General features: G+C 35.3%; 1 protein-coding gene across 6 annotated transcripts in view; it reads left to right on the forward strand.

The window, feature by feature from the left end:
• Positions 1-12,497, forward strand: part of LOC123533861 (olfactomedin-like protein 2B) — a 147,073-nt gene extending 134,576 nt beyond the window's left edge. For all 6 annotated transcript variants that reach the window (XM_045315799.2, XM_053519633.1, XM_053519635.1 and 3 more), the window contains exons 3-5: positions 3,348-3,587; positions 6,281-6,445; positions 8,282-12,497. In XM_045315799.2, the coding sequence (XP_045171734.1) occupies positions 3,348-3,587; positions 6,281-6,445; positions 8,282-8,910 (1,034 nt within the window). In that variant the 3' untranslated portion in view covers positions 8,911-12,497. The remainder of the gene's footprint in view (positions 1-3,347; positions 3,588-6,280; positions 6,446-8,281) is intronic.
• Positions 12,498-14,453: the final 1,956 nt, after the last annotated feature.

The following is a 14,453-nucleotide window of genomic DNA, read 5'->3' on the forward strand; positions in this document are numbered from 1 at the left end:
GTAACGTGTTAGGCGCTAACTTTAATGTAAGGTGTATGGCGTTTACTAAATAAGGGAGCTGCAATGTCAAATCCAAGGAATTTATGAGATGCTACTTTCGAGACGAATGCAACGGTACAAATGTATCAAAATCTCAAAATGTTAAAAAAATGGACATAGGTTACTGTAAAGACCATCTATTGGCCAGCTGAAAAAAAAAAACAATAGACTCGCGCCTTTTCTCTTGGGAAAGGGCGCCATATCGCAAAGAACATGATCCACGTACAATGTAAACGGAAATAAATCATATTACCATTCAGCGAGAGTCAAAAAACTAAAATGGCGTGATGCTCAAAGAAAACTATTATAAACAGTTAAATTAAATATCGTTCATTAAAATGCCTCATTTTATCTTAACCATAGTTTTCTTGTTATTTATGCGAAGTCTGACAAGAACATTTTCTAATATCATCAAGTATTAGAAAGGACATTCCCCCGAAGATACCATAAGCATTGATGTAGCTGTGTACAAGTGTAACGATTACTGAAAGCATAAAGGGAAGTAATTCCACTAAATTTAAATATGCAAATTTGTAAACCTGTCAATTGTCATTGGAGTATAATGACAGTATATATGTGCAACAAATCACCTTTGGTGATGAGCTAGCTTTTCACCGACGGGATTTGTGTGGCACTGAAACGTTACAAATGGTGGCAGCGGTGGGATGAAGTCAACTGCCGGACTGGAGTTGCCTTACCCATGTATTTCCTAGGCCAAATCTCGGGACGAGATTTCTCGGAGGGGAAAGTAATGTAACGATTACTGAAAGCATAAAGGGAAGTAATTCCACTAATATGCAAATTTGTAAACCTGTCAATTGTCATTGGAGTATAATGACAGTATATATGTGCAACAAATCACCTTTGGTGATGAGCTAGCTTTTCACCGACGGGATTTGTGTGGCACTGAAACGTTACAAATGGTGGCATAATGTAACGATTACTGAAAGCATAAAGGGAAGTAATTCCACTAATATGCAAATTTGTAAACCTGTCAATTGTCATTGGAGTATAATGACAGTATATATGTGCAACAAATCACCTTTGGTGATGAGCTAGCTTTTCACCGACGGGATTTGTGTGGCACTGAAACGTTACAAATGGTGGCAGCGGTGGGATGAAGTCAACTGCCGGACTGGAGTTGCCTTACCCATGTATTTCCTAGGCCAAATCTCGGGACGAGATTTCTCGGAGGGGAAAGTAATGTAACGATTACTGAAAGCATAAAGGGAAGTAATTCCACTAATATGCAAATTTGTAAACCTGTCAATTGTCATTGGAGTATAATGACAGTATATATGTGCAACAAATCACCTTTGGTGATGAGCTAGCTTTTCACCGACGGGATTTGTGTGGCACTGAAACGTTACACAAGTGAACTTTTCCGTTTTCTACAATATATTACGACACGATGAGTAAATAAAAATTCGGACATTTGGCGCCCGAAACACTATCATACGTTTCTTTGCCTGGTATCTTTATATCGGATTTGACATGAATGTATGGCAATCTTGTACTTTCTATAATAATAAAATATATATGCATCCGTTCGCCCTCCACGTTTATGTTAACAAGTTTATTTTATACATTATTCGTTTTCCACCAAAGCATTAAAGTGTAATTAATGGATATGGTACTTCGCACAAACAATATTAAATAGTATATAACAGTATGTAGAACTAGAAATATGTTAAGCAGCAAACTAAACCATGCATTAGGGTACGAATAAAGTTCACAGTAAGAAGCAGCTCTGTAAGTTTAGAAAAAAATCACTCGCATATGGCGATAAACTCTTTTAAGACATGGATTGTGTATTTGGTATTCGTTGCATGTGTGCGGAGAACAAGTTGATCCACGTGTACTGTATTGCATCAGATCCAGTTCTTAACAAAATGCTCGAAATCATCATTCTTTTCATTTAATAATTGTTATTATAGTATTTCGTTGCATTCCCGTTCTGCGGTCTAATTACGTCTATATTTGTTTTTGTTTTATGTCAGACGTTTCTCACATGAATTAATGAATTTGTGAACTGCATTATTGTCTTTCTGCATATTTGTTATGCATGCCTGTTGAAAAAGTTGAAACAAGAAACGCGGCAATGCCACGAAACCAGGTTTTCAACACTTTTCATAAGAATAAACAAGAGTGCCAGAATGTCACAATATACGCCCGTCACAGCAAATTTCTTTACTCTAGCGCCTGTATTTGCAGATGTAATTTTAATTTTGTGGTTGTTTAGTAATCATTGTAATTCTTTTGTTTTTCTAAGTCCACAAAAAAAACTCCTTACCAGGTAGAGATACCTTAAAATACACCTAAAATTAGAAAGTAACAACTATGTTGTACCACAGAATAGTGGTCTTGGGTTTTCCCTACGGTCAATTATAAAAAAGTTACAATATAAGTTATTTATAGTAACAACTAAGGGAAGTTAATCTTAAGAAAAAGAAAAAATACAAAAAAAAATTGTCCACACAGAAATCCTCACCAGGTAGAGATTGGTCAAAATACGCCTCAAAATTGGATGTAACATGCATGTTGTATTGCAGAAAAGTGGTCTCGATTTTTCCCTACGTCTAGTAATGAAAAAGTTACAATAAAAGCTATTTATAGTAACAACAAAGGGAAGTAATTCTAAAGAAGGGAACTGCGCAAGACACTTCGTCTCATGATGGTGTATAATCCCTCTATGCGTGAAGAAGCTATGCTCCGGACAAAGTTTTCATTCTTGTATCCTTTGACCTCTAAGTGTGACCTTGACCTTCGACCTAGGGACCTGGTTCTTGCGCATGACACTCCGTCTCATGATGGTGAACAATTGTGCCAACTTTCATCAAAATCCCTCTATGCATGTAGAAGATATGCTAACCCTAACCCTAACCTAATCCTAACCCTATTTTTAGTAACAATGACCTTGACCTTGATCCCAGAAACCCCAAAATCAATCCCAAGCTACAACTTTATATAAGTTTTCTATACACCAAGTTTCATCGTGATAGCTCATTCCTAAATTAAGTCATTGACCGGAAACCCTTTTTCTATTTTAAGTAACAGTGACCTTGACCTTGACCCCAGAAACCCCAAAATCAATCCCAGCCTTTGTCTTGATATAAGCTACATACATACCAAGTTTTATTCAAATATCTTTACCGAAACAAAAGTTATTGACCGGAAACACCAGTTTGACGCCGCCGCCGCCCGCCCGCCCGACCGACATCTACCCTAGTCTAATAACTCAGGTTTTCGTTGAAAACCTGGTTAAATACAGTGTTGTAATTAAATGTGCATTCTTTTGCTATTCTTAGCTCTACAGAACCAGTACAATTTCCTGCGAATGGGACTTCTATCTCAGAACACTCAGATGAACGAGTTGATACGAACAACAATGCGACTGACAACTTCCATTATGAAAACGGCACGTGGCGCACGAGGTGTCGGCGAAATTCTTGATCTTAGAGCTGACGTCATGAATGAAACGTTGTTCAACATAACGAAGCTAATGCCTGGAGGATTCGAACATGGAGCCTTTTTCGGGGAGAAAACAGGTAGATATAACATGATTTCAGTTCCTGATTAAATAATTATAGTTAATTGTCTGATTAACCATAGCTCAGGTTTCACATTCTTAGCAGTTTAGCATAAGGACGTTAGTCAGAAATGGGGCCTAGAGTCACACGACACAACTTTGATTATAAAAGACTTCCCAGCTTTCGTTGGTTGACGAGGATTCCACACGTTTATCCAAACATTGATTCAGACATGGACGGCACCTAGGTAGAAGCACCAATCTTCTACAAGTCTGCTGGAGTCTATCTTACATGAAGAATTCTATATCCCAGGCGAGCTTTCGAACCAACATCGGTGAGGGGCTAGTGATTCGTGAAGTAATCACATACAATTGTAATGTGACAATGTAACTTGACGTGTCTATAGGGATAATACGCGTTTTTTCGTGTATTAACGTCCCCAGAAGCTCGGAGGATTGTTGGGGACCGAATCCGAAGGTCCGGGTCACTTAAATATTCCAAGGGCTTCGCAGACGTTAATACACAAAACAGACGTATATTGTCACTATTCTTGCAATTGAAGCATGTACGAAATGTATTCGTTTTTGTTTACTTAGCTGATGACTTTTGTCCGGTTTGATTTTTGTTTACCATTCTGTTGTTTTGAAAGGTTATGAATATTTTAAACATATTGACCCGGGCACAAATCAGCAACATTACAAAGAGCATGCACTCAATGTTTTTAAACGATCTTTTTAATTTCTCGTTATTGCAAACATGACATTTACCATATTTTTGCATATCACTTAAAAATTCAATAAACAGGAAAACACTTCCAAGACGAATGATTTTACATAACGAGTTATTCTGAGAACGGCCGTTTCCACGAGCGTGTTGACTTGCTTCCAAGAGTTATATAAATTTTGTCAAAAATAAAATTAAACTATACATATTGATTTTCCCAAAATCGCACAAGTTACAAGCGATTCAATACATTCACGGTTATGGACGAAAATTGAACCGTACTCCTTTTCCTAATGGTGAATTCAAAATAGTAAACATTGTGGGGGTGGGGGGGTGTGAGTCGGAGAGTTAGCATGTTGGCTATAGGGGAGGTGGCAGTGCGTGGGATTAGTTACTGATACAGAAAAACAAACTATGGATTGGATTGCATCTTAAAAAGAGGTTAATGGAAGATACCAGTTATCCATCTGCGCAAGAATAAATATTCGGCCATGGCACATCGCTTTAAAATAAAATCGCATATGGACAAGGCGTGGATTGTTTTGTAAACACATGATTTTTCTATCATTTATACATGCCAGTATAGAGTAAAAAGGTTATACTTTTTCAGACCAGTTATTGCAGTATCACAGAACTTATCAGTGAAGCATTTGATTTCCTTCTTTGTTTAGAATTTGCCCTTAAAGACACCAGCTTTGGCAGTTCTCCATCATTTATATACTCAACTGACATATCTATAATATGGAAGAAATAGCGATAAATCCGTTAGAGATTTGTGAAACTACGCCAATTTCATGGTACATTTCCATTGGCCATTGTCAGGCTTTGACAGTTCTAGAATCAAGTAATTTGTAGATGATTTCTGTTGGCATTTTACATACAACATGAAGTCTAAAACAGAAATGTGTCTGTCTGTTGCGAGAGAAAAAATATCTGCATATAAAAAGAAAAGACATTTAACGCGTCAGGTGATGGGATCGGGGGATATATATTCCTTCGTCTGGTAAAGTGTGAATTTGATGTATGAAAAAAATCTTTTTTTCACTCAGACTTAGTTCAGATTGGTATTCAAAGTTGCAACTACGAAAATATCCTGGCATATTTCCACAAATATCTAATTGATATGAGGGAAACGGTTTTACTTTACAGTTAGTGTTAGACCGTACGCAATCAAGTGTCTAGAAATACACATTTTATGTGAGAGACAAAACATTAGCATAGGAAAGAACTTCGATTGATAAAACGGACAAAAGTACATATCTGTTTGTCGTGAAAGGTGCTATTACGGTATATAAAAACAGTTAAGAGCGGTACCCATCCTCCATCCTAAAGTTAATTCGAAGTGCTCTTGTCACATACAGTGTTTCTGTATGCCAACCGATAGTCACGTGGAACGGACGAATCGCAGATTAAAATCGACAGTCGAATATGTCTGATAAGCAGCATGTCTGTCTACTTCGCGAAGGATTTAATATCAACGTCATCAATTTTAATAGATATCATTTTCAAATTAAAACGGGCGTCTAGACGAATTAAACGAGACTTACACTGAAATAGTATATACATGTACAATGCAGTGTGATAATTTTAAATGAGTTATAATCTTTGCCCAGGTTTGTTTTCTATGCGGTTTCCGGTACCTAAGAAATATTTGAATAAATACTTCATTGTATTTAATTGCCTCTGCAGCGATACATTTAAAGTCATATACCCACTTTCAAGCCTTTTTATCGTTTTGGGACGACCCTGGAAGAAACTTTGGGCACTACTTCGGTCGCACCTGTATAGAATCACTGGTTTTCTTCAGGCTTCGTTACACGCCGACTTGGTGAGATAAAAAGTGATTCAAAATCAGACCTAAACCAAACAGCCGAGGAGGTCCTTACCATTTGTTTTTGCAATACAAAACAATCATATAGCCCAATTGGGTGTCGAGAACTGAAGAACGTCCGCGATAATGTTAGGTTATTTTTCTTTTTTTCTTGCAGTTTTCTGTCCTCAGGAATTGAAGAAGATTAGCAAGAAGGGAACCAGTGTGACAACAGGCGTTGAGCAGGGAACCATCATGATAGACTCGCATACCCCTGATAAGATTTGGGTCATGTATGGGTATATAAACATCAACGAAGTGATCGAATACAATTCTCTTAAAGGTGAGTACTCCGTATTACATGTAGTTAAAACTTCGTTCTAAATATTCTTCGTGCATAAGGGTATACAAAGAGTGCATCTTCAAAATTTCACATTTTTTTTCAGCAGTACGTTGCTGATGACATTTAAACAAATCTAATCATAAAATGATGTTTCTAAATATATGAAATGCAATTTTATGTTTGAATTTTAAAACGTGTTATATCGCTTTATTATATATTTATTACATGAGTACCTATAAATAGTAACAAATTTGTGCTGAAAATTCTCCCATTATCGCATTGCGTCGTGTATTATCACATTATCATAATAGGCCCCGGGGCCATTATCGATAATGGCCCTGGCGTTAGCGCGGGAAATTAACGTCCGTAAACAAAAAAGACGTCATGGCGTTTCATGGAGGTAAAAGAGGGAATATTTCCGTTTTATTTTATCATCTTGAGCGTAACATCGTGTATTCTTCGTGAAATAGCGTATTTTTCTCCCTAAATTATGCAATAAGCAAGAAAGTAAAACTATCCAGGTATTTGATTTTATACAGTAAATAGACTCTTATACAAATAATATAGAAACTGAAAAGCTGAAATTTATTGTGCCAGAAGACGCAAGTAGGCCTACCCATATAAATGACACAAAAACCCCATTTTTTACTATATTATAGGTAAACATGTAATAAACAGGTAAATACATGGGAGCGCGGTGCCTTTGAGTGATAATGGCCCTGGAAGAAGATAATAGCCCTCGGGCTAAAGCCCTCGGGCTATTATCACCTTGCCAGGGCCATTATCACTCAAAGGCACCGCTCTCCCATTTATTAACCTATACTTAATATAATATTCTCATTTTGTCGTGGATTAAATTAAGGTGGCCAATACAGTCCTTTCGTCCTGCAGGATTGTCTCCTAACAACTTCATCTAAAACATAGCAGAATGGAGGCATCATGAGTGTGTTGGTAAAATCAAATAGAAACTTGACTGAAATTTGCAATTGTTTTATTGTACTATCGAAGTGATATTGTGCACCCTAGATAATGGGCCAGTGTTTTCTGTATGAAAATATATTTACATGTTTTTGTGTATTTAATGATTGAGCATATCGATTTTTCAGCAACAAATGGCAGGTCGTGTTTATTTGAACGTTTTATGTGATTGTGTTGATTTTTAAAACGCTGGTGTCTCAGATAGTTTCTGAATCCTTACGTCCAGGGCGGTTTTTTAACCGGCTACATGTATAATATTACCAGAGCATTGGCATTTAATAATTAAACCAAGTCTAAAGTTTTATTATACACCCGAAGGGACGTGCCGGTGTCCGTCCGTTCATCTGTCCGCTCTGTAACTCTGAACCCCTTGAAGGATTTCGAATAAACTTAACATAAATTCTCACCACATCGATGCGACGTGTAGAGCGCATGTTTTGGATGGCTCGCTACAAGGTCAAGGTCTCACTTAGGGCTAAAAATACGTATGACTTGGTTTCGTGTCCGCTCTGTAATTCTTGAACTGCATGAAGGGTTTTAAAGAAACTTGGCATAAATGTTCGCCACATCAAGACGCCGTGCAGAGCGCTTGTTTCGGATTGCTCGCTTCAAGGTCAATGTCACACTTAGGGGTCAAGGTCATACCTTCGGGTGTATATTGCTCCGCATTGCGATGCTCTTGTTAGACTTTGTTGTGATGTATGGTACTAGGAAAAGACAATATACACTTTGATTAAGCACGGAGACAGAAGTGTTAGTACACTGTACTTCAACTTTGGTAGAAGATGGAAAATTTCATAAAACTAAACAAGCTTGCAATATGTAATGGAACTTTCATCTTGAAATTATATTTTTCAGGTCTGAAGTTCGAGCAAGTTGATAAGACGTACGAGTTGCCCTTTTCTTGTGTGGGGACTGGCCACGTGGTATACAAACAGGTTCTGTATTGTCAGAAAATGTTCACTAACAAGATTGTCAAATACAGTCTCGCAGAATCTCGCTGGCTTGGCGAGAGGCAGCTGGATAACGTGGGTGTTCATGACACCTTTCCGTACCAGTCAGGAAAACACACTGATTTAGACTTTGCCGTTGACGAAAAAGGGCTATGGCTAATCTATGCAACGAATTCTTCTCGGGGACATATCGTTGTAAGCAAAGTGAACGAAGAAGACTTGTCATTTGATAACACTTGGGTGACAGAAGTTAAAAAGAAAACAGTGGGAAATGCATTTATTATCTGCGGTGTACTTTATGCTGTAGACGCATTTGATAAAGCTCCAACTTATGTAAAATATGTATTTGATACGAATACAGCCAACGGAAGAGGTTTGGAGCCGGGTGATTTGCCTTTTGTGAACTCTGTAAGTAGCGACTATGCAAGGGTTTACGGTCTGGACTACAGTCCCTCCGATCAAGCTTTGTACTCATGGAATAACGGCCGTATTGAAATATATCCTGTGTCTTTTCTAGATGAAAATGAGCCATGAATATTTGATGACTGTTTCAGACGGCGTATATCAGATACTCTATGCTCTTATGGCAGTGCGATGAAAATCACTCATGGATGGATTGGAATGAATGATAAATAAAAAAAAAACTAATTAAAGCAATAATGCAATAAAACATGATACAAGAGGCAATAATTATGATAAATTTGATTTAAATGCTGTAAAATATATTATATAATATCGCGACTGTGAATTCTGTAGATTACGCACCACAAGATTCAACCATTGTCTTTGTGGAATATTGCCGCATTGAAAATGTCCTATTTATCATCTAGATAAGATCAAGCAATGCACATTCGATCAATTTACAGCTAATTGAATTAGAATGTTATATTTATAAGGCAATGATTGAGGACTTCATGCCCGAATAACAATGCTTCGACACATAAAGGTAATTGTATGAATTATAAATGAAATACCCTGTGTTGCAGAAAGATGAAAATGTTCAGTTAATGAAACATCCTATAAAGAAAATTTATTGAAAGTGCAAACAAGTAAAATGATTAAAAAAGATTATAAACGATTGAACATTGAAATAAAGAGTCACAGATAGAGAAAAATATTAGTATACTAGTATAAAATGCTTGCCTTTTAAAAAGGTCGATTTATACTCATATCCAAACATTTGTCAGATTTTCAGTGTTTGGTCTTAAGGTAGTTCTGCACGTTTGGATCGAACTTTTTTCTACAATGTAGAATTCGATTAAACTCTGATTTTTCAAAACTTCATAATATACCTAGAAAATTCAGCAAATAAAAAAGATAGGGTCGTGTGCTTGATTTTTTGCTACACTGATTTGAAAAATTTGGACCTCATGCAATATTTCATAATGGGAGTCTATGGGAAAATCATAACTTTCATAACATTTTCAAAAATAGATTTTTTTCTACAATGTAGATTTTGATGAAACTTCTCACGGTTGTTGATAAACATATGGCCTATAATTTGGTGGAATAAAATATATAGGTCCCTGTGCTTATTTTTGAGATATGTGATCATGATTAAAGTGAACCGAACATTTCACGCTAATTTTAAAACATTATTTTGATTTTTAACGCCTCATATGTTTTAATATCATATTTTGACTTTAGAAATATAGCAACAGTGCCATTGTAATTAATTTACTCGCAGGCTTCGATTAATTCTTAAACTGATTTTCATTTCCGTACACCGAATCCTGGCTTTATTCTACGTTTTCCGGATAAATGACGTTACGCCATCACTTCCGGTTTTTCAAACGTGCAGAACTACCTTAAATTGTTTATGACATCACACTGTGATAACGTCATTGCTTGATACGGCTTAGCGTAGGAGTCAATAAGAATGTTTATATTTCTCAATTGACTGTGTTCACAACAACCAAACAGACTATACATATATATTTGATAATAACGACAGTGAATTTAAAAGTTATCGCACGCCTATTTGTTACCTAAGTTTAATAAAGTCAAGATTTTCCCATGCTGACATAAAGATTTTATATCTGGTACCTGACGTGATTTGTAACGTCAGTTTCAAATGTAACATGTCGTAAAAAGTTCATGTATGAAAATATTTACAAATTTACACCAGATAAATAACACTTGATATCACTTAATGGATAAAACGTAATACAACATTATTTAATTGATATAAAGAAATATGCACTATTTCTTTCGCGGAATAATATTCAGCTGCTAAAGTCGCGCAACATTTCTGCGGCAGAACTCGTGCATATTTCTCGATACAAATCTGATAAACTTTGATTAATCATTCCCGCATACCAGAGGTCCATCATGGTTCCCCGGTAGTTCGTCTCTGGTACCATGTCGAACAGCTGATGAATGAGAATGTAATTAATATGAGTGGATAATGAATGGATGAAAAGATCGTACTTGCCGATAAACACTTTAACAAATGAGCCGCACCATGAGAAAACCAACATAGTGCGTTTGCGACCAGCATGGATTCAGACCAGCCTGCGCATCCGCGCAATTTAGTCAGGATCTATGCTGTTCGCTTTCAAAGCCTATTGCAATTAGAGAAATCGTTAGCGAACAGTATGGATGCTGACCAGACTGCGCGGATGCGCAGGCTGGTCTGGATCCATGCTGGTCGCAAATACACTATATTGGTTTTCTCATGGTGCGGTTCAAATGTTCTAACGTATAATTGGATAAATTGCGAATATCCTTACAACGAGTAAAAATATAATATTGAAATATGGCATACATTGTTGCTGAAAGACCGAAATATCTAAAAATCAAAACTTGGAATCATACAAATTTTAACAATTCTGCCATCTCCATCAATTTATCAAGTAAAAAAGTTGGCATTTATTTATCGCAATTCTAAAAGGAGCTACATTGTAATTTTATAACAATTAATAACAGAAAAAAACATTGCTGCTAAGTGCAAGAACATTAATAATAATTACAAAATTTTGAGAGTCTAACCATTTTGTGTTTTCAAGGCTTACGTATTTTCTAACCAACTAATATATAAGCGCTGAATAAATGTTCCAAATTAAACACGCCTATGATCTGCTCGCGGACAATACATATTTCTGTTCGTTCAAAGGGTCACGCAGTACAATTATTGATTTTTTGCTCGAATTATGTGTAAAATATGGAAAAACATATAGCTGATCTTCAGAAAGAAAATTTTAAAAGTGAATATCTTCCTACAAAATGAAAAGCGTTGCGTAAGTCTTAGAAAATTTGTTAAAATGTACACAACCGGAAATTGTTAGTACTTTAAAAAATTGATTGTAAAATCATATCGATATAGTCGCTGTAAGTGGCATGAAACGATTAATATTCGGCCATTTGATAAGTATGTATTATTTTGAGTTTTGAATGTGAATAAAATAAAAACTTAACTGAGTGTATTCATTGATTGAAGGCATTATTTGCACATATGTAAATACTCATATATGGAGTAATATATGAAGTTATCGAAAGACGTACTGCGTTTCATTTCTGTGACGTATAATAGCATCGTATTATAACACATGAAAATTAAAAAGAAAATGTAAAGCTTATAGAATCGTTTCTAATTATTATGAATTTCATGGTAAAATGTTTTAAGGTGTTTTTTTCACATGTCATTTTTGGATTTGAAACGAACTGTACAAGGAAAACAAGATTTTGATGTTTCGATTTAAAAGACAAAATGTTTAAAAATGTGATTACAACATCTTCATTGTATAAAAAACTTAACATTGTTTTTTGTTGTTGATATCGAAGGAATATAATTTATAGTACAATTAAATTCTAAAATTTGAAAAAAGTACTGTGAGAAAAAACGCACCAGAAAGGTACGAAATTCAAAACGGTAAAATACAATGTTACCAATTTTCGACGGGTTTAGATATATTCTAGTAATTGTATAGGTTATTTTTTATTCAAATGGTCTGTATAAGAATTTTTCAGCACAAGCACTGATACGAATTCTATTAAATAAAACATAGTAGTTTAGAGTTCCCGCTGTAGGCGATTTTTCATTGTTTTTGTTTGAATTAGATGTTCATATTTATAATGTCTGTTACAAAAATGTTGAGAAAAGTATACTGACAAGTAACTGATCTGTTTTGTTGTGTCTTTTTCTTATAGATATACATGTAAGTATGTCTTTTTATCGCAGCCGACCTGCAAATAGAACAGTCACACGGAACAAGCATTTGCTTAAGCTACTAAACCAAGTCTGATAAATTTGATAATTTATTTACAGAGTAAAGGGTCATTAGCGCAAACGATGTTTAGTATTGTCTTCTTGTAGTTAGTGAACACGTTTAAATATATATAGGCCATTCCTTGAGAAAACCTGTATTAGTGACATAGCAAATAAATAGTTTGAAATACTGAAAAATGATTGGTTTTCTTATATTCGTGCAGGAACTAGAGACTAGTAAATTGTTCTAAGGCGCATCAAATTCTGCTATATTTTACAAATAAATATTACTTGTGTTGAATTGGCAACCGAAATTCCAATGCACCATGAGAATACAGAGGTGTATAGATAAAAGGCCAGTACTGAAACGAAAAATACACGGTTATTTTTAAGTAACATCATTTTTAACTGCTTCAAATAATAAAATGTATGATATTTAGTTTACTTAGTAGTATGCATAATGTGTTGCATAAATGACATGAAATGATACATGTCCGTCATGCACGATGACGTCATAATGCTTCCGTGGCATTATTAACGTCAAGTCTCTAAATACTTTCCGTGACTTACTTAAGAGCGTTTTAAGCTTTGAAATTGTAGAGAAAATATGTTCAAATTTTCAGATTTGAAAGGTAAAAGAATATTCTTCATGAATATTTTCTTATCTCAGTCTTGATTTTATGTCACTAATACAGGTTTTGCCACGGAATGACCCATATGCATTTATGAAAACTGACGTAGAACAGGAAGTTGAAGGACGGGGATCCAGCGTCAAAATCGCGTGGCTATATACATTCTCTCGTTATTTGTATGCCCTCGAAAAATTGATGTTTTCCCCCTTAAGCACCATTAATCTTAGTATGTTCACAGATAAAACTTTCTTGTACACTTAAACCATTCAATAAAGTTGATTGAGATAAATTACAAGTCTCAGCAGTTATCAAAATTCTTACTGACATTGCCGGGCTATTTTTGTGGAAACACTTTATGTTGGCAATTGTCGATAATGTGACTATCGATTATGATTTAATGGCTATTGTTTCTTTTATTTCCTGTCAAAGTATATATTTGGCCGGTAGCATTGCTGTCCACCATATTAGAACAAAATTACAAAAGGGCTGGACGTTCATACTAAGTCTTGCTTTTAAGTTTCAAGTAACGTAATGTATTGCATTGGTTCAAGTAATTTTGGCTAATTTGGCAATCTGTTCACTACTCTCAATTACAAAACTTTAACCAGTATATACCTGCAAATATGAATTTCTGGTGTGTTACATAACAATATGATTATAGATGTATTGCCGTCTATAGGAACTCAAGAAAATGTAAAAATTCTATAGACCCCTGTAAAACTGAGACGTAAGTAATTCCATATATTTAAATCTATTCAGTAATCAGAGATAAAACACTGGCTTTTTAATTCAGACACTGTTGAACCAAGTATATGCAATTATAATAAATCATTGATCATCCGTGTTCGTTTAGATTGAGGATGATTTAATAAACAGTTACTTTTCAGACATAATATGAGGCATAAAAAGTACTTCATACGTTACATAAAACAAAGGCATTTTTACACAAGTTTTCTTGTTGAACTTAAAAGCAGATTTGCTAACATTTTTAATATCTATAAAGAAGTATGGTAAGTTTTTTTCAGCAACAAAAGCAGAACAAAAGCTATTTTCATAGATCGTTATTCTACATTCTATTCTACATTTTCTAGTAAAACATAACATTAATTTTCAATCATTACTGTATTTGTACTTAAAAAAAAAGGGACAAACGACCCCAAGTCAACAGACTGACCGTCCTTTCTTCTTGCCTCAGTGTATAGTGGTGCATCTCTACCCCTGAACTAATATAGTAATCT

This window comes from Mercenaria mercenaria, chromosome 12, assembly GCF_021730395.1.
Source record: "Mercenaria mercenaria strain notata chromosome 12, MADL_Memer_1, whole genome shotgun sequence".
NCBI lineage: Eukaryota > Metazoa > Mollusca > Bivalvia > Venerida > Veneridae > Mercenaria > Mercenaria mercenaria.